The 24831-nt window shown below is 45.2% G+C and overlaps 1 protein-coding gene across 1 annotated transcript in view; it reads right to left on the bottom strand.

The window, feature by feature from the left end:
* Positions 1-519: 519 nt before the first annotated feature.
* Positions 520-24831, bottom strand: part of Kat14 (lysine acetyltransferase 14) — a 40648-nt gene continuing 16336 nt past the window's right edge. Inside the window, 7 exon segments of the mRNA NM_001191855.1 lie at positions 520-1563; positions 3851-4041; positions 5398-5573; positions 7384-7520; positions 13274-13836; positions 13925-14341; positions 18372-18553. Of these exon segments, the coding sequence (NP_001178784.1) occupies positions 1390-1563; positions 3851-4041; positions 5398-5573; positions 7384-7520; positions 13274-13836; positions 13925-14341; positions 18372-18553 (1840 nt within the window). The 3' untranslated portion in view covers positions 520-1389.

Genomic DNA, 24831 nt, shown 5'->3' with positions numbered 1-24831 from the left:
CCTAGTGCCACGCCTGCCCGCCTGCCTGCCGCCATGCTCCTTCCATGATGGTCATGGATTGTAAACCCTTGAAAACTGTAAGCCCCAAATAAACCACTCTGTAAGTTGCCTCGGTCATTGTATCTTATCAGAGCATCAGAAAAGTAACTGACACAGGCTTATGACCCATTATCAACAGAGCCTTTAAAAGGCAGGAAGTGCTTGGGAGGAAGGAAGACACCAGGAAGACACGTTTTCTAGATGGTGCTGCTCTGAATTCGCACTTAGTCTTGACTACTGTTCCAGATGACAGAGCAGCCCTCCCATCAACACAGTAATTAGAGCGGCAGGTCCAGCTTAGAGAATCTAAATGCTCTTACACAGGGTAGTGTTAAACGTGCATACCAGTATGTTATAAAGCATTCAGCTCTTTCTAGATTCTCAAACCAACTCAGAATCCACAAAGCAAGAAAGAAGCCACTGTTCCTAATTAAAGACAAGTTGAGTGCAAATGACTGGGCTAAAGCCCTGGCTGTGAGGTTGTTGTATGGTAAGGATTTTTATTGGAGATATCTGATGCTTTTGGAATGCACTTAGATACCTGTAGTCCAACTCCAACATGTGCAACCCAGGAAGCAGCTTCATGAGGTGGACAGGGCGCCCAGGCCTGCCTGCGCCATTCCACACCTCCACTTCTGTGGTGCAACTGTCCTGAGCATGAGAAGGGCCTGGGAAGGCATCTAATGTATCAAGCTCAACCGTTCCTCTCGGGCTACTTTCCAGGCCATGCCAAGAGTAAACTTCTTGTACCAGGTCAATGTCCCTGCAAGGGGTGCTGACAGGTAGATAAGTAAAGCAGCAGCAGTCTGGAAACAGACACCGAGTATCTTTTTCCTGACCAGGACGAAAGTCAGTAAGAGACAAAAGGACTTCAGTGCCCCATGAATCCTCTGGGGTTCGATGACAGCACAGCACAGGCTGAGACAGGGTTGGAGTCATTCCTGACACCTCATAACCTCTCGGCCCAGGACAGTGAGGGCCCTGGCAGTCTTTAACATCTTTCATACTTCCTGAGCTCTCACATAGGAGGAGCAGGCCCATTCTCAAATGCTTCAGCTCAGAAGCTCTTTTGTGCCCACTCATTGTGTGGAAAAAGAATGGCAGAGTCACTTGGTTCTGGTCCACAGTGGAGTCCAAGATACTGCTGGAAGGCCACGCAGGGCCTGCTGGATGGTTTCTGGATTGAACAGCCACTTGTACCTCTGCACATGGCTTCACTCACCCAGCTGGACCCTGTGGAGGCCATTACTCACAGGAGGCCAGGGCCCACTTCGAGGAGAAGGGCCTGCACGACTTCTGAGGCCACTCTCTGACAGCATCTGCTGTTTGCTGGGAAGAACTGAGTTCACCTCAGCGTCGGAGCCTCAGGAAGAATGCATGTTTACACTCTGTACTCTCCAGTGGGTAATACTTATCATAAAAATCCAAAACATACTCCTCTGTCTTGAAGCCAAACTTCTGGTACAGCAGCATGGCAGGGTTGCTCGCCGAGACGTGAAGAGTCACATCCTTGCCCATGCACGTCTGCCAAAGAGGGGAAGAACACACGGTGAAGCCGCAGGGCCAGAGAGAGAGGGAGCACAGGAAACACTCTTCAGAAGGCAGCAAGTGGGGTAATGGGATGGGGCTGAGGCACGGCAGCATCTAGCAAGTGCTGGAAGCCAGAGCACTGCAGCACCTAGCACAGCAGAACATCCAGGAGTACCCGCCACTGAGCTACGTGTGCCAAGTCTAACGGGATTCATGTGCTCTGGAGGGGTGGTTCTACCCTGAAGCAAAAAGCCTGAAGTAAAGAAGGATACTTTACTATATTACATTTATTTATTTATACTATTTACTTATTTTATTTCACTATATGCATGAGTGAATGTCCATGCACATGGGAGATCAGAAAGTGTTAGATCCCCTGGAACTGGAGTTACAGATGGTTGTGAGCCACCATGTTGGTGCTGGGAATCAAACCTAGGTCTTCTGCAAAGGCAGTCAGTACTCTTAACAGCCAAGTCATCTCTCCAGAGCTGTTGTATTATCCCAATGACATTTTACTTATTATTGTGAACTAGGGTAGCATGTGTGGGCATGCACACCATGCTGCACAAGGTAAGAGGACTACTGGAAGTCAGTATTCTTTACTTCTGCCATATGGGCTCCAGGGTTAAATCAGGCCATTGGGTTCAGTGGAAATGTTCTTTCTCACGGAGTCATTTCTCCAGCCTCAACATTACTGTATGTGTAGCTCAATTAAGTTTAAATATCAGACATATCAGTACCAACAATATAACAACCTTGAAGAACTAGAGAATGAGCCATTTCTATTTTCCGTAGAGATGACAGTTATACCATCTCCAAAGCCTGTAATAATTCCTTCCCTACATAACTTTTAAGTAAAGTACTAAATTGTTAATTATAAAGCCTGAATATCTTATACCCGTAAGTCCTTAGGTCCCTTCATATCTGACAGAATTAACTTCCCAGAACTGAGACTTCTTTATTTACAAAGAAAGAGCAGAGATTTTCTGTGACCATAGGACATGTTTAGATTCTTTAATCAGCCACACAGGAATGAACTTGTTTCATGAGGAAGGAAGCAGACCACTGCAGTTGTCAGTCCTTAAAACTGACGCCTGCTGCAAGGCACACAGGAGCAGACAACAGACAGTTTCCTTCTCTCTTAGTTTTCACTCGTTCTCCAGTTCCCAACACATCTGAGACAGGGCACGTTCTTATGCCGAGGACAGCAGCATGGTGTGAGCACACAGGACTCTGGGTGACAGCAGGGGTTTAGATAGTCAACAAAGACATCTAACCATGGCCATCACCAGTACTACAGACAGCCCATCTGAGGGCTCTTGGGCTTACAGTTCCTTTGGGGTACAAAGCGCCTTCAGTGTAAAGATGAACTGAGCAGTCACCAAGGAGCATCCTCCATGCCAGGGCTCACACTGACACCAACGATGCCTTCTGAGTTCCCACCCACCCTGCTCCAGACCCTGCTGAGACCTGCACAGCACTCTGCGGGAGAAAGATGGCCTTGTTGGAGGAAGTGTGTCATTGAAGGTGGCCTTTGAGGTTTCAAAACTGCAAGCCAAGCCCAATGGCTCTCTACTCCAGCCAGATACACCAGATCAGGATATAGAACTCTCAGCCACCATGTTTGCCTGTGTGCCACCCTGGTCTCTGCCAGGAGGGTAATGGACTAAACCTCTGAAACTGTAAGTACGTCCTAGTTAAACAGAAATGAGTTGCCATGGTCATTGTGTCCTCACAGCAATAGAAAGTGACTAAGACAGTGAGACAGTAAGTTCCATGCCAACCCGAGTTTCATGTTAACATCCTGCCTAAAGAACAAAATCTTTTGCTTACAGGAGAAAAAAACATTGTATTCATTCATTCATTCATTCATTCATTCATTCATTCATTCATTCATAATGTACTACTCACTGGTTCAATTGTGAGGTTTATAAACAGATAGTATTGCCACTCCCCAAAGTCACGTGAGACTTACTCTCAGAGCAGAACAGTACCAGCACAGACAGAGCGTGTGCTTCCCCAGCCTCACATGTGATCGTAGCGGTTTCTTTTATGATTCATGCTCACGTAGGGGCTTCTCTGAAGCCAAGAATAAAATCTTACTTTAGGGGCTGGAGGTCTTATCCATGTGCTTCCACAGTCTCATGACTGGGGAGAATGGCTTCCTTTTACTTGGAATATGTTGGCTAAGCCAGCTCAGCCTCATGCCTCCTGTTTTTCAGAGAACCCTGAAAGCATCATCACTTAAGTTAGGGTTAAATCATGAGCAGAGAGAACTTGCCTGAATCAGATGATAGATCATGAACGTGGCAATCCCTGCTCTCCTCCACTCGGGATGAACAAGCAGAAATGAAATGTAAGCTTCGTTGTACTTCACATCGGGAACCATGAAGCCAAAGGCAACAATGACTTTTTTATAAAGGACTACGACACTGAAGTCTGGATACTGCAGACACTCAGACAGGTCAATGCCTAAAGAAAAGAACCAGACACTCAGACCACGGGCCTTTTGGAACTAATGAACAAAAACTGTTCAGCCTGTATTTATTGTTACACCTGCATGCTAAAAAGATCCCCAAACTGGAGGCAAAGCCATTACCATAGATACCACACATTCAGATCAAAAAAATGCATTTTAGAAAATATCAAAATTAGCATAGTCTTTTCTAAGTACATATGTTAAGAGCAGAGAGACAGGACAGGTTGGGAAGCAGAGAGCCCTCCAGTTCAGAATGGACACACCTGGCTTTGACTTAGCCTTGTTTACCATGTGTGTGACTTGGCACATTTTTAAATGTCTCATGGCAAAGTACAGACTGAGCCCTGGCGGAGTAGGGGTAAAGGTCCCCGAGAGCCAATACCATTTTCTCTCTCACTCTCTTTTTCCTTCAAACTTTATCATCATTGTTGTGGCGTATGTGAGGATATATGAGTGTTGCCACACATGTGCCATGGTGTGTGTGTGTGTGTGTGTGTGTGTGTGTGTGTGTGTGTGTGTGTATGGGTCCAGGGACAACTGTGGGGAATTTGTTCTTTCCTTCTACTGTAGAATCTGGGGATGGAATTCAGGATGAAAGTTTGCACGGCAAACACTTTTATCTGCTGTGCCATCTCACGAGCTCGCTGATAGAATTTCCTTTATCCCACTTACACATCATTGTGTGCATAATGTGTGGCTAATATCTAACATTAGGCCAGATGTAGCAGATACTCTCAGAACGCTACTTTTAGGCCAGGTCTCCCCCCGAACCCCCCCAGAGAAGGAACCACACTGTTCCTTATCCTGATAGGATCTGTGACGTACACGTGCCCACAGGTTTCCAAGCAGGCCCACAGAGAGCAATGAGAGTGCTAACTGCTAGCCTGGGCCATAGCTGATGAAATGACAGGTAACCCCAGCACTGGCTTCTTAAAAACACCTTTTGGGTATCCTCACACTCTCTAACAGCTAACAACAAAACTTTAAAGAACTATTAGGCCAAAGCCAAAAGTGTCCACATGCCCAGCTATGAGTCTGTGTATCTTGGAGAGACATTACCTGGTATCTAAACATAGGCAGAATCAAAACAGGATGAATCTTTTATTCTGGAAGCAGAGACAAACAGGGAAGAAAAACAAACAAAAACACTGTTGATTACTTTAATTGCTGGCTTCTTGAACTTAGGAAAGCGAGAGGCATTTACGGTTTAGTATTTCTATGTTAGCAAAGACAGACTAAATGAAGTCAAGAGCAAAGAGCTTAGGAGCACATGGCAGACACTATTTAAAAACATCCGGGTCAATAAACTATATACAGAAAAATCTGCCTGGTTTGGAACATAAACATACCAGGCCAGAAAAATTCCTGACACATGGAGTTGATCGTTGGGATGTGATTTGGTCGGACATAGCAGTAATCGAGAGGTGCATCAGGTTCAGGTGTCCAGTGAGGGTCACTCTTGTGCAGGTGGGAGCGAATCTGGGACAGCAGCTGTAGTTTGGGTGGCTTTGTCTCATAATCACGCCTCCAGCATCACCGAAAATAAACAAATTCAAGTCAGGAAAAACACTCGTCACTGTGGCTCATTCTTGCACAGCTCACTGCTTTCGAGAGCATGCTAAGTCACTTCTTTATATGCCAGCTAGCATGCAGCTCTAATGCCGCACGAGTTCACTCTGAACACGGATTAGGCCAGACCTCTCTGCTACCCACTGGGGACTGCATGAGGTGAAGTGAGAGACAGAGACATCACTTAGATATGCTCAGAAGTGCCCGACACAGGGAGGTTTCTCTAACACGATCAGAGGCCAAAGGAGGGACTGCCCAACTATGCTGGCAGCAGGAGAGCATGAGGAGAAAAGGCTGCAGCAGCTTTGCAAATGACCTCTTGACAGGTTTGACCTGTTAATGACCAGAAACCCAGCGCTAGCTAGGCAAGGTGGGTCAGGCTGATGGTGGAGCTCGGCTTCCATTTACTGCTTGGACAACATTCATTTAGAAACTGTCCAAGAAGAGGACAATGGAGCTGGGGAGACAGCTGAGTAGGTAAATTGCTTGCCATGCAGGTGTGAGGACTTGAACCCCTCACAGCCATGTAAGCAGGGTGCAACAGTGCATGGGGAACAGACGTGCCAGCCACCAGTCTAGGCTGGAACAGTGGACTCCAGATTGACTCAGAGACTCTCAAATCAAAAAATAGGGTGTGTGGGGCTGGAGAGATGGCTCAGTGGTTAAGAGCACTGACTGCTCTTCCAGAGGTCCTGAGTTCAAATCCCAGCAACCACATGGTGGCTCACAACCATCTGTAATGGAATCCGATGCCCTCTTCTGGTGTGTCAGAAGACAGCTACAGTGTACTCACATACAAAATAAATAAATAAATCTTTAAAAAAAAAAAAATAGGGTGTGATTCAGGTGTTGCGGCAGATGCCTTTAATCACAGCACTCAAGGGGCAGAAGCAGGAAGAACTCTGAGTTCAAGGCCATCCTGATCTACACACTGAGATCTTGGCCAGCCAATGTTACACAGTGACACCCTGTCTCAAAATTAATAAAATTTAATAAGAGGTTCTGAGTAATAATGCAAGATATCCAAAGTCAACCACAGCTCTCCACAATTGAGTGCACCTGCAAACATGTGTACACACACACACACACACACACATATAAACAAAACGTGCCATGAAGAAAAGAAAGTCAGAAAACAGAAACTGTCCCAGTGTTCAATTCAGAGACCAGCTCAACTGAGACAACTCCTTTTTCGCTTTTCAGTTTACAGACTATTAAATATATTAAGTAATTGTGGTATTTAAATTAAAACAATGATTGAGATAGTGAATGAGACCTAGGTGTGGTGGCACGTATTTTTCATCCCAGTTCTAGGGAGGCAGAAGGTGGATTTCTGTGAGTTCAATGCCAGCCATGTCTACATAGTGAGTTTCAGGACAGCCAGGGCTGTGTAGAGAATGAGGCCCTGGAGCAGAACCTTATGGCCAAGAGAAGCCACAGTTAGTAAGGGACCTCCTAGCTGGGGAACAGAGAAGTGTAGTGGTGAATTTGCCCAATCTAGGCATACAGCTTATAAATATTCTAACTGAAGACCCTATTTCAAAAAATCAAAACTATAATAATAATAATAATAATAATAATAATAATAATAATAATAACAATAATAGTAAGACGTTATCTCAGTCTTGCTTTTTTATACCTCTTTCAAAAGACCATCTATCTGTTCTTGCCTGAACCTGCTCCGTGTCAGGCCATATTTACCCCTGTAGGCTGGGTAAGAAAACCACCACAATCATTCCTCTTGACACCCTTGGCATCATGGTTACCTGATATAAGGTTTCAAGATCCGAGAAGTGTAAGGGCTGACAATACTTTGGTCCACAGCCAGATCTTCTGATCCCACCAGACGATACAAAAATCTGGTGGTCTGGTGCCGGAATCCTTTCCTGGCTGGTAAGGCAGTCTGTGGAAGAAAATGGTTTATATAAAAACTCAAGAATGGTTGTCTTCTACATCTAATGATCTTTCTGAGTGTCAGGAGTAGATCTTTTGGACTACCTAACTGGAAAGGTAAAGTTTTGACAAATACTTCACAGGTCTAGATATGGGAAAAAAAGCAAACATAGGTGGACTATTTACTATTTATTATGCCACCTTATGCTGTTACCTTAATAACCATCAGGCCCAATGCTCCCCTCCCCCCTTTTTGACTGTGTCCTCTTTAAGTCAAGTAAATCTGGCAAACATAGGAGTGATATCGATTACCAGCCCTAAAACCTGTCACCACAGGAAGGAGGCCCCACCCACCAGAGACTAGACAAAGATAGTTGGGCCTGAATTAGGACAGAACTCCAAGTTTCACATGCTTGCTTTAGAAGCTCCAGGGCTGTACTGACAACACTGGTGGTGTGCTGTTCTTTGCTGAGAACGCTAACTTGGGGCCCTAGGTCATGTAACAACAGAACACTGCAATTAGGGCTGTAACAGCAAAGAGCTCCAACTAAGATGAAAAGACGTTTACAAAGGGGGGCCAAGGTGAAGCTTGGAAACTGAGCTGTCTTTTAGAGTCAGTTTGCTCTTAGCCTAGAAAAAGAACTTGTTGAAAGAGCAAGGTTTCTTCCTTTGTAATTTGCTTTCAGACTTCTTCTCTAGCCTGGACACCAAACTCCTCAAAAACCACCTTTGAAATTGTTCCAAGGCTTCAAGTGAATTTCAAAGCAATCTTCAAAGCTGCTGCATGCAATTTCCAAAAACAGCCACTAGCAACAATCCCCATCCCACCCTTGCAGGTATAATGGCTGTAAAGAATGTTGACCAATCAGAGTGGCAGAAGCAATGCCTAGAGCCTCAAGTCCAAGTCCTCTACTACATGCACAATAAACAATGCACGCAGGGCTTCCAGGTGGCTCCAACTAGGCCAGTGAATGACCACAGGCCCCATGGAGCCAGGACACAGACAGGACCCCTATACTCACAAAGTAAAAGAACCACTCAGCTAAGGCAAGGCAGAAGTTCAAGTACTTATTTAGTACTTATTACGTCAAGCCACCATGTTTGGGGATGGCTTTCAATCCCATGTCAGATAATTTGTAGACCCATCAGTCCACAAAACAATTTCTCCACCTTAAGAGTCTCATGTGAGCCCTGTAGAATCCCCTTACCTCTGCAACTTCTACTCTTCAAAACACCTTCCACCAAGCCTGGCCCGCCATCACTATTGCCCCACTCTTGTCCCACACCATCCAGTCTTCACATAGAGGCCACATACTTCTTTTAAAAGTAAACTGGGCATGGTGGCACACACCTTTAATCCTAGCACTTGGAAGGCAGAAACAGGCAAATCTCTGTAAGTTCAAGGCCAGCTTGGTCTACAATGTGAGATCTAGGCAAGTCAGGGCTACACAGTAAGACCCTATTTAAAAAGCAAACATCAACTCATGGCCCCTGGTTCACAATTCCTATATGGTTTCCCACTGTATGTACAGAATACATTTCAAAGTCCTCATCTGTGCCTTGCTGGGAACTTTCAGGACTTGACTCTGTTACACTCTGGTCTCATTTCCTAGGACCACACTGCTATGTCATCAAGATGTTCCCAGTCCTTCTCATGCCTCAGGGCCTGTGTCTGGCCTTCCATCCAGTTTTCTGCCTCCTGGCATTTCCTTGTCAGCACTTCTTGCAAGGTTACCTCTATCAGAGGATGGTTTTAATTCCCAGGAACACAGAAGTCCTTCCATCACACACACACACACACACACACACACACACACACACACACACACCACACACACACACACACACACCACACACACACCATACACACACACAGACACACACACACCACACACACACACACCATACACACAGACACAGACACAGACACAGACACACACACACACCACACACACACACACACACCACACACACACATACAGACACACACACACACACCACACACACACCACACACACACCGACACACACCATACACACACACAGACACACATACCACACACACAGACACAGACACAGACACACACACACACACACACACACAGGTGTGTGTGTGTGTGCACACGTACAGACATCCTCAGCCGGTGGATCTTAGCTCAGTGAGTCAACCCCATCCCTCCCCTGTTTGAGAACGTCCACTGCAGAGGACAGAAACCTAGCATTGATTCACCATGACAGCCCAGTTAAAAGAGTGCCTGGCTCAAACTATTTAATTTACATTTACTAAATCGCCAAGTGGGGAAGAAAAAACAGCTTCAAAGTCAAGTAACGTGTGACAGCATTATATGTGCTTCTTTAGGTGTGCAAACCTGGTGAGACCACGGATACTAATGCGGGATGAGGAAAAGCCTAGGAAGAAAAAGCTGGCTAAAGCTAACAGTGCAATGAGAACAGAGCAGGCTCTGCACCAAAGGGGCCAGAAAGGCCTCATTACACCCCTCTCAGGGCTGCTCTGAGTAGGTGACTGTCTGCTGGACTCTTGAGACAGAGGAAAGGCACTACTAAGGTGACCTGAGCATTCCACATCCCAAGAAGAGTATTAGAGGTATAGAGAGTGGCACGGACGCCTGGGAGCATGGGTAGGGGTAGCTGCCTGAGCTGATCAGGAATAAGAAAATGGAAGTGACAGAGCAGGGCCTCTTTACAGAACACTGAGACACCATGGCTAGACCAGGCTTCTGCTCTCCCCTCGGAGAGACAGAGCAAGCTCTAGAAGCACACTCATAGCAGGATTCTGAGATTCCTGGGAAAGACATTTAACAGTTGTAGCTGGTACGTTATATGCTCTAAGGGGCAAGCGTGAAAGGGCAGACGGTAGGTTAGAAAGAGCTGGAAAGTCCTAAGAAAGAAGAAGTAAATTAATGCAGAGAGCAAAATAGCAACAGAGACTAAGAATGTCTTTGACAGTGGACTAATCAATAACCTTCTAAAGAGTTTAGAAGAGTCGTTCTAAGCTTGAGCATCTGCAATAAAACATTTCCAAACCAAAAGGCAGAGAAACAAAGACTAAGAATGAGTGGAACAGAACGTCCAAAAGTTGTGGGAAACTAGAAAAGAATGACAGGAATACCAGAAGGAATGGGGACAGAAAACACGTGAAGCAGTTACAACTCTAATTAGTGTCAGCACCAAACTGCAGATCGAGGAAGCTCACATAATACGACACAGCATACCAGACAGCTCTGTTGTGGAATGCCACTCTTCAGACATGCCATGGCCAGTGCCCTCTAGGGCCGTCAGCAGCTATGATTACCTGAGGTAACCTAAACAAGACTGAGCTCACTCACTGTCCACACAGGGTGGGGAAGGGTTCACGAGGCCACACCCCTCCTCTAAGCTATAGACCGTAAATGGTTAGTTAACACAGGGTGCTCATGAGGTCACTCCTCTACCCAAGGTGTTTTAAAATTACTTATTGGCCAAGCCAATATATATAGTGGCACACACCCTTTAAAAAAAAAAGATTTATTCATTTATTTTATGTCACAGTGCTCTATGTGCATGTACACCTGCATGCTTGACGAGGGCATCAGATCTCATTACAGATGGTTGGGAGCCACCATGTAGTTGCTGGGAATTGAACTCAGGCTCTCTGGAAGAGCAGCAGCCAGTGCTCTTAACCACTGAGTCATCCCCCCAGCCCTCTGTCCCAGATTTATAAACATTAATGAAGAGATTTCCCCTCCAGTGGTACAGCTGCCCACCAAGTGCCCATGCTCCTGTAAGTAACCCTTTTTGCATTCCTGCAAGAAACTGTGCTGCTTAGTGTTAACTGTCAACTAGCCTTAATCTGGAGCACCTGGGACACTGGCACCGCAGAATGCCTGCTGGGGTTATCCTACCGGATGGCGTGAACTAAGAGGGAAGACCTGTGCACTGAGGGTGGGGTCATTACCTAGCTAGGTGACAGAAAAGGACCTGAGCAGCATGAACTCACTGCTGATTGTTCCTGACAGAAGATTCCATCCGATTAGCTCCCTTCAACTCTCGATGCTCCAACTTCGTCTCTATGGTGGACTGTACATGGAACCATGAGTCAAGAGAAACCCTTTCTCCCTTAAGCCACTTTTGTCAGGGTGTTTTCTCACAGCAGTAGGTAAAGAAACTAAAACAGGGACCCTAGTTAAACTTGTGGACTTGAGTGGACCTGTGGTATACACACACACACACACACACACACACACACACACACACACACACACACACACACAAATAAATAATAAATAAATGTTAAAAGAGACCATGTTGGGGCTGGAGAGATGGCTCAGCAGTTAAGAGCACCGACTGCTCTTCCCGAGGTCCTGAGTTCAATTCCCAGCAACCACATGGTGGCTCACAACCATCTGTAATGGAATCTGATGCCCTCTTCTGGTGTGTCTGAAGACAGCTACAGTGTACTCATATAAATAAAATAAATAATTTTTTTTCTTTTCTTTTTTTTTTTTTCCGGAGCTGGGGACCGAACCCAGGGCCTTGCGCTTGCTAAGCAAGCGCTCTACCACTGAGCTAAATCCCCAACCCCAAAATAAATAATTCTAAAAAAGAGACCATGTTGTAAGGAACTGCTAAAGAAAGAAGTCCAGCAAGAAGAAATAAATAAAAATCGGAGTTCACTAACATTTACATAAACAACACAAGAGCAAAGAGAGCAAGGAAGGGCCATCAACAATACAACTCTAACAGTAGAGAAAAACACATCTTAGGTCAGAACCTAGAGGAGCAGTTGTGGTGATGGATACCTGAAGGCCAAGCCCAGCCCTCACCCATTTTAGTGGAGGAACTCACTGGGGTGGGCACAGCCGCAGACATTCATTCACTCCCACAGCTGCTTCATCATAGGTGGGTCTCGGTTCAGCCCGGACTATGTGGTGTACAGAGCCCAGGGTACCTACTATCAGCACTTTTACACAGGAGGGAGGGATGCCATTCAAAACAGATTCCTAAGATAGAGGAAGCAGAAGAGGAAATGGAGACAGCTCCAGAAAGGGCCCACACACAAGCTCCAAGCACACCCAGAGGAAAAGGCCTGGTGCTTGGCATGTCACTGGCAATCAGATATGTGACAAAGATTCCCAAGAGAGTCTAGAGAGGACAAGAGGAAAGTGTCAAAGAATCTCATAAACCAATTTACAGAGAAACAAACAGGAAACACAAGATGTTCAACCTAATCAAAGAGACGTAAATGAGATAAGGTTACACTTCACAGCCATCTGATTGGTTAAGGCAGATGAGGGTCAAGTGTAGTAAAACTAGGTCACTGCTGCTGGTGGGGCAGCCTAGCAGTCCCCAATGAAATTAATGTTGTCAGAGCACTGGTGGAACTCACCCTGTGAGTAATGCTGACTCCGTACTTCTTCATGAAGAGGCCTAAGGACATAGATGCTTACACACCCACAGCTCCTCTCAATAGGGTCTAGGCTACTACATGTCCTCAACAAATCTGTCAATCAAAACCATGAAACAGACCTCATATAGACACTCTCAAAGGAGACAGACAAGAAATGACTAGGCTAGTCCTTAAGTGCCAAGTGAGAAAGAAACCCACGTACATGAAGGGGCATTAAATGATGAACAATTTTGGAACAAGAGCACAGGAAGATTTTCTTGCTTTCTTTTCCCCGAATCACTCACAATAACAAATGTCACGGAAACGGCATCTACTGCCTGGTGCTGCCAGCCCCACTCCCTCCCCACACCACATCACCTGGTACCGGTCAAGGATCCTGAAGTCCTGGCAGGTGGTCCGGTATGTAGCTTGTCCAGCTGGAAGCCGGGAAGCTCCTCCATCTTTGGCTCCATAAATCCCATCCACTAACAGAAGTGCTGCGTTCACAACCTCGTCCAAGTCAAACAGTGGTAAGCCCCGATCCCTTTTTGCTTGCCGGACGATCAGCTTCCGTTTCAGCCTCCGGGCTTCTGGAGTCATGGCCACGGCACCAGGGCATGCCTCCAGCCTCTTGAGCAGCAGCTTCTCCTCATAGATGCTCACAGGCGTATACCTGGGCCCCTTGGGCTTCGTGTCCTTCTCCAGGGGTGGCTTCCTCTTTTCTCGAGCTCTAGTGTGCAAAGAAGTGTTTGAATCTGTGTCTTCGCTATCTCCATCCATCCTGTCTGGCTTCTCCTCCTCGCTGTCGACTTCCTGTTTTATCTGCTCTGCAGCTCTGACCTTCTTTCTGCTCCCCATCAGCCCAGAAGCTGACCCAGCTGGGGGTGGGATGTACTCCATCCCTGGGTCTATGACTCCATCTCCTTCCAGCTCATCATCATCTGCAAAGCAGAAAGTACTGTCAAGACACGGGAAAGAAGGAAGGCAGAGCACAACTCACACCCGAGTGGAAAACACGGCAAGGCTTACCATGAAATAGAGCTTGGGGTGGCATCACGTCTGGGATGAGGTCTGCTTCAGAGAGCAAGCTAGGCGTGGCAGAATGTGACGCTGGTGTCCCTGGGGCAGAGAAATCCAGAGAGGGAGAAGGAGAGGGGCTTGTGAGGGGGGTACGGTCCGAGGAGCTCAGGGATGAAAAGTCAATCACTTCTCCTTTCTCCAAAATCATATCCGGCCTCCGGCCTCGGCTTATGAACTTGACAGGGGTAGAAGAGGTGCTTCTGTCAAGGAGGCCGGCTGCTTCTTTCTGTGCTCTTCTGATGTCTTTAGCTTCCTGTGTTCGAGACCGCTTCTCTTTCAATTCCATGGCTGATTCCACAGGATTCCGGCTTGCTCGTTTTCTGAGTCCTTCAACGGTAATGATGGGATCCAGTGTTGGTTTTGAAGCTGCCAGGAAAGAATAAATATCTAATTTCTATGTTAACTGTTCCTTTCAAAAATACACTTTATTTTTATGCATATGTATGTGTTTCTGGGCATTTAAAATACAGGTGAGAGAAGGCACCTGAAGTGGAAACTTAAGGGTTCTTTGGAAAGTCAGTTGGCTGTTTTGCTGAGGCAAACAGGTGAGGAACATTTAGCTGAAGTGGACACAGGTGAAAGGCTAAGGCAGGTTCGTGAAGGAATGAGCTGCTGAGCTGCTGACCTATGAACTGAACAGCCGATTTCCAGACAACACAGACAGGAGTCGCTCCGAAGAACCTTTCTTTCTTTCTTTCTTTCTTTCTTTCTTTCTTTCTTTCTTTCTTTCTTTCTTTTTTTTTTTCTTTTCTTTTCTTTTTTTTGGAGCTGGGGACCGAACCCAGGGCCTTGTGCTTGCTAGGCAAGCACTCTACCACTGAGCTAAATCCCCAACCCCTCAAAGAACCTTTCTAACAGCTCCACGTCCCCATATCCTTTCTTTCCCACAACCTCTGGTGGGTGGTGGGCTACAGGGAGGTTAAAGTGTTTAAGAACCATCATTAAAAATAGGTTTTGAAAGAAACTGAAGTTAGAGGCACCACATTTTCTGGAGCCAGATACAGGTAGTTGTGAGCCACCTTGACGTAGGTACTGAGAAATGGACCTGGGTCTTCTGCAGAAGCCTCAAGCGCTCTTAATTGCATAACTTTTTTTAAATATTAACTATTTCTCTCATAACATACTTTTGGTATCATGTTCAATACACAGAAATGTTCAGCAAATGCCCCAACCAAAAACCTTCCCTACCTGTCTTTCAGAAAGTTTTAGCTGGGTGTGTATGATTCTAGTAGTAGACTGAGAACCTCAAGTTCAAAGCCAGCTTGAGGGAAACAGCGAGTTAGCACCAGCCCATAATAGCAAGAGCTTTCTTACACAGAAAAGTTGAAGTGCAAATTTAAACAAATTAACACTATCAATTCTCTTTCATGTCCCGGAACTGGTAAAATTTCATAATGATTACCAAGAATATGATGTGTCTTCCTGACTTATTTTTTTGATAGAAAATAAATTTTACTAGCACAGTGGGGTAATTTGGCATTACCACTGACATCTTTAACTAAATATACTCTTTGATTTAGCAATACTATTTCAGTAATTTATCATAATTTATACATATGCAAAAATTTGAAAAACTGTAGCACTGTGTAAAATGACAATAAGAAAGGGCAAAAGCTAAGTCGAGTGGCTCAGAGGGTCAAGGCTCGTTCATGGCTACAGTCCTAGTCCTCAGAGGGTCAAGGCAGGAAGATCAGAACCCACAGCCAGCCTAGGCTACATGACACTGCCTTGGGACATCAGGCTTCAGTGCCATACCTGGCAGCAGAATCTGTCTCAAAGAGCCCAGGCATCTGCAAAGGCTGACCACCTGAACTCCATCCTGGGACCCGCATGGAAGAGAACAGACTGCCACAAGTTGCCCTCTGACTTTCACAGGAGTACATGACACCTTTTCCTCCCTACATACACAAATAAATTAACTTTAAAATTAATAATTAAAAACTAAGAGCTCAGGGGCTGGAGAGATGGCTCAGCAGTTAAGAACACTGACTTCTCTTGCAGAGGTCCTGAGTTCAATCCCCAGCAACCACATGGTGGCTCACAACCATCTGTAATGGGATCTGATGCCCTCTTCTGGTGTGTCTGAAGACAGCTACAGTGTACTCACTGATAAAATAAATACATCTTAAAAACAAAACAAAACTAAAAGCTCAGGCGTAGTGACGCAACTGATCCCAGAACTCCAGAGCTGAGGCAAGAGGATCAGGAGTTCAATGCCAGGCTCGGCTACATAAAACCCTGCCTCAGACCAACCAACCACACAACAGCAAGAATTAACCAAGGAAGAAACAAGCAGAATGTTCACAGTAGGTGTGCTGGCTAGCTTTATGTCAACTTGATAGGCTAGAGTCACTGAAGAGGAGAGAGCCTCAGTAAGATCAGGCTATAGGAGGGTAATTGATACACAAAGGGCCAGTCCACTGTGGGTGGGGCTACCCCTGGACAGGTAGTCCTGGGTTCTTTAAGAAAGCAGGCTGAGCAAGCCAGAAAGCAACACTCCTCCATGGCCTCTGCATCAGCTCCTGCCTCCAGGTTCCTGCCTTACTTCCTTGATGATGAACGGTGCTATGGAGGCATAAGCCAAATAAAGCTTTTCTTCCCCAATTTGTTTCTGTACATGGTGTCTCATCACAGTAATAGGAACCCAAATTAAGACAACAGAGGAGTGTTTGATGTTATCATAAAATGGCCATATACTGGAGTCAATGGAACAAACAAGCAAACAAAAAACCAGGGTAGATCACAAGCACTGCAACTAAAGATGTCCAAGGCATAGTGAAGGAAATGTGAAGGATTAATGTGTAATAGTATATTTCTGCTTTTTACTCATTTTATTTTGAGACAGTCTTGCTGTAGCTTACACTGTCTGGAACACATAATCATTATGCCTCAAGCTTCTCTAGTGCTGGCTTATGTGTGCCAATATATGTTACGTTCCTGTGCGTGCGTGCCTGCGTGTGTTCGTGTGTGCATGCGTGCATGCGTGCATGTGTGTTGATCTCACTGGATAGCCTTGAAGTTGTCTGGAACTCACTATGTAGAACAGACTGGCCTGAACTCACAGAGATCCGCCTGCCTCTACCCCCAGAGTACTGAAATTAAAGGCAGGCTTTCAAAAGTTGTTTAGCTGGATGGAGGTGACCCACACCTTTAATCCCAGCACTTGAGAGGCAGAGGAAGGCAGATTTCTGTGAGGTGAGGCCAGCCTGGTCTACAGAGCTAGATTCAGGAGACCCAAGGCTACACAAAAAAAACATGTCTCAAAAAGAACAAAGTTTTTTAGATTAGAAAAAAATTAACATGCGATAATAAGGAATCAAAATGCTATTTAAACATAAAATGGTATTACAGTCATTCTATAAAGAGGAAGGACATACTAGAGACACATACTAAAATATTTAAGGATAAGATTTTTTTTCTTTTCTTTTTTTCGGGGCTGGGAATTGAACCCAGGACCTTGCGCTTCCTAGGCAAGCGCTCTACCACTGAGCCAAATCCCCAACCCCCTAAGGATAAGATATTGGCAACACTGGATGCTGCAGTGAGGGAGGGGCCCGGCTCACACTGCTCTCTACTCCTTCAAGTGGGCTTACATTTCCACAATCAAAAGCTTAAAGGCAATCAAACCCAAAACAACTTCTGTTTTGTTTTTTTTAATATTTATTTATTATGTATACATCATACAGCTTTCTGCCTGCATGTATGCCTGCAGTCCAGAAGAGGGCATCAGATCTCAATACGGATGGTTATGAGCCACCATGTGGTTGCTGGGAATTGAACTCAGGACCTCTGGAAGAGCAGACAGTGCTCTTAACCTCTGAGCCATCTCTCCAGCCCCAACAACTTCTGTTTTGTGTAACAGTTTATACCTGCAATCCCAACACTTGGGAGTCAGAGGCAAGAGGATGGTTCAAAGCTAAGGCCAGCATGTGCTACAAGTGAGTTTCAGAGCAGCTTTGACTAGAGACCATGTGAAGACAGGCAGACGACAGAAAGAATGGGGGATGGGAGAAGCCACCAAAGGAAATGCTAAAGCTAGTGACTTCATTAAGAAATGATAAAATGTTTTTTTTTAATTTATTTATTATATATAAGTACACTGTAGTTGTCTTCAGACACACCAGAAGAGGGCATCAGATCTCATTACAGATGTTTGTGAGCCACCATGTGGTTGCTGGGATTTGAACTCAGGACCTCTGGAAGAGCAGTCACTGCTCTTAACCGCTGAGCCATCTCTCCAGCCCGATAAAATGTTTTCTATAGTATTTACATACAGGAAGACTCCCCAGCACCCCACCTCCTATGTCTGTGAAACTGTCCAGCTTCTCAGCTCCGGAGGCAGCTAGTGGGAACTGGGGAAAGTTTGGAGCCCAGGCTGGCATTTCTCATGACTTACCTTTCACTTTCAAAGTGGAGGCAGACAGCTTCTCTCCCTCTGGTCTCATTGTTGGGGGTCTGTTATGAACAAGTTTCCACCATCCAGGCTCTCCAAATTCCTGAGCACCTGAACGGAAATAAACAGGACTTCCCACGCTGAGGCAACCTGCTACTGTGCTCCACCACGTCGAAGTCTTTTTCCTAAAGTGCAGAGAATTTAAAAGCTATTTACACTTCAACTTGATCCCAGCAAAGGAAGTACACTGGGGAATAAGAGAGCACGGCAGCACAGGCCTGCTGCCCCTGGGGTCTGCTGTCACCTTCCACTGCCTCCGTTTCTTCGTCTGAGAAACCAGGGTAACAGAATTACCTTATGGGGTGGCTAATGAAGTACAAACATAAAACACTTATCACAGCCAGATGTGATGGCAAAAGCATTTAATCTCAGCACTTGCAAAGGCAGGAATATCTCAGAGTTCAAGGTCATCTTGGTCTATATATCAGAGTTCTAGGACACCAAGTACTACAGAGAGAGACCCTGTCTCAAAAACCAACAAAACAAACAGACTAAAAATAAGTAATTATCAATCATCACAGGGAAAAAAAGCTGGCTTGCTTTCTTGCCTGTGAGCCTGAGCACTGATGACAGTTAATCATTAGTCCTGGTGAACAGCTCTTTCACCCAGAGAACACGTCTGTCTGATTCCCTGTGCCCTGACATACCAGAGTGGTTCCGAGGCATGCTTCACAGCCAGCAAGTATAACACACACATGCTGAAGGCCAACTAATCTACTGAAAACTACTTTAATGGCCACAATTTCCACCTTACAAATATAAATCAATTACCAGAATTTCTCAAAAATTAACTTTTACAAAAGGAGTACGATCTTTTGCCAGAAAACGGTTTCAAACATGCAGTAGAAAACGAAAGAAAAAACCTTCAGCGAGAGCCGTAGCTTGGACGAGTCTCCAGTCCATGTGCAAAGGCTTGATCTGAGGGTGGTGGTACTGGTGTTATGGACTTTTAATACGTGTGATTTATGGGAGGGCCTTAGGCCATTGGGTGTGCTTAGTCTCTCCATTAGTCCTTCCATGTCCCTCTGTTCCTGGCTCCAAAAATGACAGCTTGTTTTGGCACATACTCACACCAAGATAGGCTATCCTCATCAGATGCTCAACCAAAGGGTCACCTGACCACAGGGCTGAACCTCTATCAGGCAAAATAGTAACCCTCTTCCCTTCAAGAGTAGCCTGGGTCAAATAGCCTGTTCTAGGGACTGGAAGCGGCCGGAGTATGCACAAGCACTATCTTCCTTCCAGCCCATCATGGGGCTCCAAGCACTTCTCCTACATTCATTCATTCATTCATTCATTCATTCATTCATTCATATATTTTCTCTCTCTCTCTCTCTCTCTCTCTCTCTCTCTCTCTCTCTCTCTCCCTTTCCAACCCACCCCACTCACTCAAGATCGAAGACAAGGAGAGAAACTGTCCCTCTTGCTTCCTCATCCCCCCTCTTCCCTTGGCAATCATTCTACCAAGGAGTGTGGCCATGAGGAGCCACAATAACAGGGACGAGTTGGGTGACACGCCTCCCAAACAACCAATGTCCTCAGCTCACCTTCTCCAGCAACTCCTTCATGTTAATTTTTAAAAAACAAAAGAAAATAATTATTTATTTATTTTATATATGTGAGTACACACTGTCGCTGTCTTCAGACACACCAGAAGGGGGCATCGGGTCCCATTACAGATGGTTGTGAGCCACCATGTGGTTGCTGGGATTTGAACTCAGGACCTCTGGAAGAGCAGTCAGTGCTCCTAACCACTGAGCCGTCTCTCCAGCCCTACGTTAATCTTTATTGTGTGCGTGCAGGTGCCTGGAAACCAAAAAGGATCAGATTTCTGAGAATTAGAGTCACAGATGTTTGTGAGCTGAGATATTGGTGCTGGGAATCATGCCTTAGTCTTGTAGAACAAAGCCAGTGCCCTTTACTCCTTAAGGCACCCCTCCAGCCCCAACACCAGTAATTCTTAATGAAAGGTCCAAGGATCCCTGGGGCTCAAGCCTCCCTGGGCACATAAGATAAAAATTATTTTTAGAATATTAGGCTGTTTACCTTTTCATGTTAATTTTTACAAGTGTTTAGTAGTTTCCAGTGACTATGACAAGTGACAGTCAACATATCAAATGTGGAAGATGAGAAACAATCTTCTAAAAGCCAGACAATATTGAGATTTGCAAACAAAGAACATAATGCCACTTTTCATTTTGTTTTATAAAACACCCTTTTTCATAAAGGTGTTTTTGCTGTTCTGGGGGTTGGGGTACATGTGCCGACATCAACCAACTTGTGGGATTGCATTTTCACATATGGGTCAGGGGACTGAACTCAGGCCATCGGGCTTGGCAGCAGGCTCTGTTATGCTCTGAGCCATCTCACTGGCCCAGATGTATGTTATTTTATTTAAAAATGAGTGTTTTACAATTTCTCCTTAATTTTCCAAATGGCAAATATCAAAAATATATACAATTAACATAAACAAAGGCTCTCTGTAATCCCTAATAATGTTGAAGAGTATAAATGGAACCTAAGACCAAAAGGCTTGAGGCTCACACGCCTTCACATGTGGTGGTGGTGGTGGTGGTGGTGGTGGTGGTGGTGGTGGTGGTGGTGGTGGTGGTGGTGGTGGTGGAGGAGGAGGAGGAGGTGGTGGTGGTGGTGGTGGTGGTGGTGGTTATTGCTGCTGAGACAGGGCTCCCTCTGTTGCTTGGCTGGCATGGAGAACTCTCTCCTTTACTTTTACTTTATGCATATGGCTGTTTTGCCTGCATGTATGACTGTGCACTGTGTATGAAGAGTGCTGGAGGAGCCAGAAGTCAGATCTTCTGGGACTGGAGACAGTTATAAGCCACCATGTGGAATAGAACCCTACTCCTCCTAAAGAACAACCAGTGCTCTTACCCATCTCTCTCTAGTCCCGTGAAACTCTCTCTATAGACCAGCTAACCTTGAACTCTCAGAGACCCAAGTGCCTATCTTCCAAATGCTTCAATTAAAGGCATGCACCACCACACCCACCTCATTCCATGAAAATGAAATACTGGGAGAGGTAAGTACAGCCAATGTCTGTGGGGCTAGAAGAGAGAGAGAAGAGCTGTTCAAAGTGTACAGTGCTTCAGATCTACTGGACAAGAGCGCCAGAGACCTTTGCCCAGCACTGAATACAGCACTACTGAACGGTAAGAGTTAAAGGTGTTGGAGTTGGGTGTCTGCAGAGACGGCTCAGCAGTTGAGTGCACGTGCTCTTCCAAAGGATCTGGCTTCAATACCCACCACCCACACGGCGGGTCACAACAACTATGACTCCAGTTCTAGGGAACTCAATACTTTCTTCTGACATCAGAGGGCATACCATGTACACATGTGGTACACAGGCATACATGTGAGAAAAACAGAAACAGAAAAACTAACTAAAAACTTCAATATTTAAATTCATAAATAATACTTTTATCAAAATAAATAATAAAAAGATTGAGACAGAAAAGACTTTAAAAAGCACTGTGTGGGGCCGGAGAGATGTATCAATAGTTAAGAGCACTTGGTGCTGAAGATCTGGGTTCAGTTCCCAGCACCCATGTGATGGCTCACAACCATGCATAATTCCAGGTCGTAGGGACCCAGCAGCCTCTTCTGTCCCATGGGCATGCACACATGTGATACAAAGACAAAAATGCATGCAGGTGAAACATTCATACACATAAAAATAAAATCTAAAACACCAAAAGCACTGCATTGTTTATCAGAGTATGAGACATGGGCTCACACACTGCCAGTGGGCATCTAAGGTTACTCTGAGAACATGTTTGATGTGTGTATCCTTGGAACCCAGACTCCTTGAAAATCGAAGATAAAAAGGAAACACAGACAAGAATTTAAGTTCTTTCCTTCCACCACGTGAGTGCTGGGCACCAGACTCAGGCTGTCAGGTTAGCAGACAATGCCTTTCCCTGCTGAGCCATCAACAGCTCCCATTACTGTTATCTTTATAGAAGGATGGCTGTAAGGTGGACTGAGAGACAGAAGCAGGCATACAAACAAATGATATGTAAAGACAGAGAAATACATCTATTTCTGGCACTGTCATTAAGGCATCACCCACAAATGAACACAGCCTGTGGAAGGCAGAACAGACCTACGAGCGGGCACTGCTTGCCCCTCTGTGGAATGTGTTTCACCTATTCACTCCTCTCTCACCCATATGTTTATTGCAGTGAAATAGGCAAACTACATATATCCTCACCAATTTTAAATGTACAGTTCAATGGCCAGTGAGCACATTCATATCTACGGCCATCACTATCACCCACCTTCATTTTATTGTACAAGACAAAGTCTACACTCATTAAACAAATAACTATCAAAGGCTGCCCTACTCCCCAGCTAATGACAGCCATTACCCTATTCCCTGGATCTATGCATTTTCATTTCTACCTAGTGTACGTGGAATCACACAGCATGCTTATGATTGAAATTCATGGAACACAGCATTCTCAAGACTTAGCATGCTGAAACACATGGCAGAATTTTCTTCCTTTCTGAGAATGAATATCCCATTCTATGTACATACTGTGCTTATGTGTTCCTGTGTGGACAGACAGTGCTTCCTCGCTCTAGTTACTGTGCATACTGGAGCAGAACTTCTAGATACAATAATCCTTGGTTTAGCCTTTTGAGGACCAAGCAGACTGCATACCCATGCAATTCTATATTCCTACCCTAGGTGCATAGGTGTGCTATTACAGCTGTTATTCACTGACTGACTGACTGGCTGGCTGGCTGGCTGGCTGGCTGGCTGGCTGGCTGACTGACTGACTGGCTGAGAAAGCTTTCACTATCTGGCAAAACTTCTATATACCCCCTCCTATCTAGTTTTGAACTCACAATCCTCCTGCCTCATCCTCCTGAAGTATGAAGGTGGTATCTCACTGCAGTGGGTTTGTATTTTTCGAGTGACTAGTAACATCTTTTATGAGCTTAACCCCCTTTTGTAACTTCACTGCCCATGTCTGCAGTGAGGTGAGATGCAATGCCATTGGCTACTGTCTCTGTCCATTGCTGTGATGAGATGCAGCAACCAGTGACTGGGACACAAGCACACAGTATTTGCAGAAGGCACATGTGGCTCCCTGGGTCCTATGGTCCATTTGCAAGTAGACAGAAGATCAGGTACATATGGCTCCCTGCCTTGGACTGGATGTAGGTGACATGTATCTAGTATCCTGCTATTGTGCGAAGAACTGAAATGAGATTGACTACAATCCGCTATTCATTCCCCAGAAGATGTAAGCCTTTATTAAACTCAGGAGCTCCAACACAGTTTCCTGAAACTAGTTCTACAAGTAAAACTGTAATAGGTGATAATCATATTGAGTTTCTTGTTTTTTTTTCAACACCGAGTATCTTGTGTAGTCCTAGCTGTCCTGGGATTTGCTCTGTAAAACAAGCTGGCCTCAAACTCAGCAATCTACCTATCTCTGCCTCCTTAGTGGGATTAAAGACATGTGCTACCATGTACAGTATAAATGGTACTATTTATATGTATAACCACGAAGAAGAATAAGCTAGCTACCAATTAAACTGTAACAGAAAGAAAGTGTCAAACAAAGTAAGGCCTCATGTTATTGGAGTGCAGAGATCAGTAGTTAGGAGCACTGACTGTTCTTGCAGAGGACATGAGTTCAGTTTCCAATACTCATACCAGGGGGCTCAAACATTTGTAACCCTAATGCCCGGGGACCCAAGAGTCTCCAGTCTCTGTGGGTATCTGCAAGCATGTAGTATACCTAAATACACACACACACACACACACACACACACACACACACACACACACACACACACGCACGCACACACTTGCAAATATAAATAAGTGTATCTTTAAAAATACTCTTTAAGGGCTAGAGGGATGGCTCAGAGGTTAAGGGCATTGACTGCTCTTCCAAAGGTCCTAAGTTCAATTCCCAGCAACCACATGGTGGCTCACAACCATCTGTAATGGAATCTGATGCCCTCTTCTGGTGTGTCTGAGGACAGCTACAATGTACTTACATACATAAAATAAATAAATCTTATTAAAAAAAATACTTTTTAAGAGCTGGGCAGTGGTGGCTCATGCCTCTAATCCCAGCACTCGGGAGGCAGAAGCAGGTGAATTTCTATATGTTTGAGGCCAGTCAGGTCTACAAAGCGAGTTCCAGAACAGTGAGGATTGTATTTATGTGTACTTGTGTAACTGTGTAAGTACATGCTGCATGCATGTGTGTGCCCGTGGAGGCCAGAGAGTGTAACATTCCCTGGAGCTAGAGTCATAAACAGTTGGGAGATGCCTGACATGGGGGCTGGAAACCAAGTTCAAGTTCCTGGAAGAGCAGGTGCATTCTGAGCCACCTCTACAGCTATACTAATTAATATT

This window comes from Rattus norvegicus, chromosome 3 (assembly GCF_021556685.1).
Source record: "Rattus norvegicus strain SHRSP/BbbUtx chromosome 3, alternate assembly SHRSP_T2T, whole genome shotgun sequence".
In the NCBI taxonomy this organism is placed as follows: Eukaryota; Metazoa; Chordata; class Mammalia; order Rodentia; family Muridae; genus Rattus; species Rattus norvegicus.
This window is presented reverse-complemented; position numbering and strand designations above follow the sequence as displayed.